We start from the raw sequence: 681 nt of genomic DNA, 5'->3' as shown, positions 1-681 counted from the left end.
GCCTCCCCCCATGCAGGCCTTACTCTCCCCAGCCTGCCTCCCCCCATGCAGGCCTCACTCTCCCCAGCCTTCTCCTCCAGGCCTCATTTCGGTCACTCTTCCTCAGATCCTCGTTTCTCCCCGCCCCCAGCCTCCTCCGGGCCTCAGTCCTCGCTACTTCTGCCACAGAAACAAGGACAGGTCTCCCCTTACACAGCCGATACCGGCCTCAGTCCTAATACTCATCAGCCTCGTCTCACCCCGCTGTCGGCCGCCTCCTCCCAGTTCTCCGCGACCTCATCCTCTTCCATCTTCTGCTCACCGGAAACCAGGCCGAGCACCGGCCTTTACTGCGCAGGCGCCACTCTGGCACCAGCACGTACACGTATCCGCGCGGCCGACACGCAGCACGTGACCGGAAACCGGGCCCTCTTGACGCCCGGATACCCCTAGTCTGCCATCTTGGTACTCACATTTTTGCACCGTACAGAGAAATGTTTGTAGTCTCCGTAAATCGGTGGCTCTTTGTACAACCGGTCCACAGACCCCCGGGAGGAGGCACCGACACACATTATCATTGTCATTGTTATATGAAACAATGATGGGAGATCGGATGTTAGGGCCCTAATATTACTGCAGGGAGCTGCGGGTGACACACACCATACACAAAAAGCAGGTCCGGGGACTTAGACTTGACACCCC

General features: G+C 58.6%; 1 protein-coding gene across 1 annotated transcript in view; it reads right to left on the bottom strand.

Annotated features, from left to right (window-relative positions):
* Window positions 1–359, bottom strand: part of SZRD1 (SUZ RNA binding domain containing 1) — a 5449-nt gene extending 5090 nt beyond the window's left edge. The window contains exon 1 of the mRNA XM_018574047.1: window positions 240–359. Within this exon, the coding sequence (XP_018429549.1) occupies window positions 240–290 (51 nt within the window). The 5' untranslated portion in view covers window positions 291–359. The remainder of the gene's footprint in view (window positions 1–239) is intronic.
* Window positions 360–681: the final 322 nt, after the last annotated feature.

Source organism: Nanorana parkeri, unplaced genomic scaffold (assembly GCF_000935625.1).
Source record: "Nanorana parkeri isolate BGI_ZX_2015 unplaced genomic scaffold, ASM93562v1 scaffold2694, whole genome shotgun sequence".
NCBI classification, from domain to species: domain Eukaryota; kingdom Metazoa; phylum Chordata; class Amphibia; order Anura; family Dicroglossidae; genus Nanorana; species Nanorana parkeri.
This window is presented reverse-complemented; position numbering and strand designations above follow the sequence as displayed.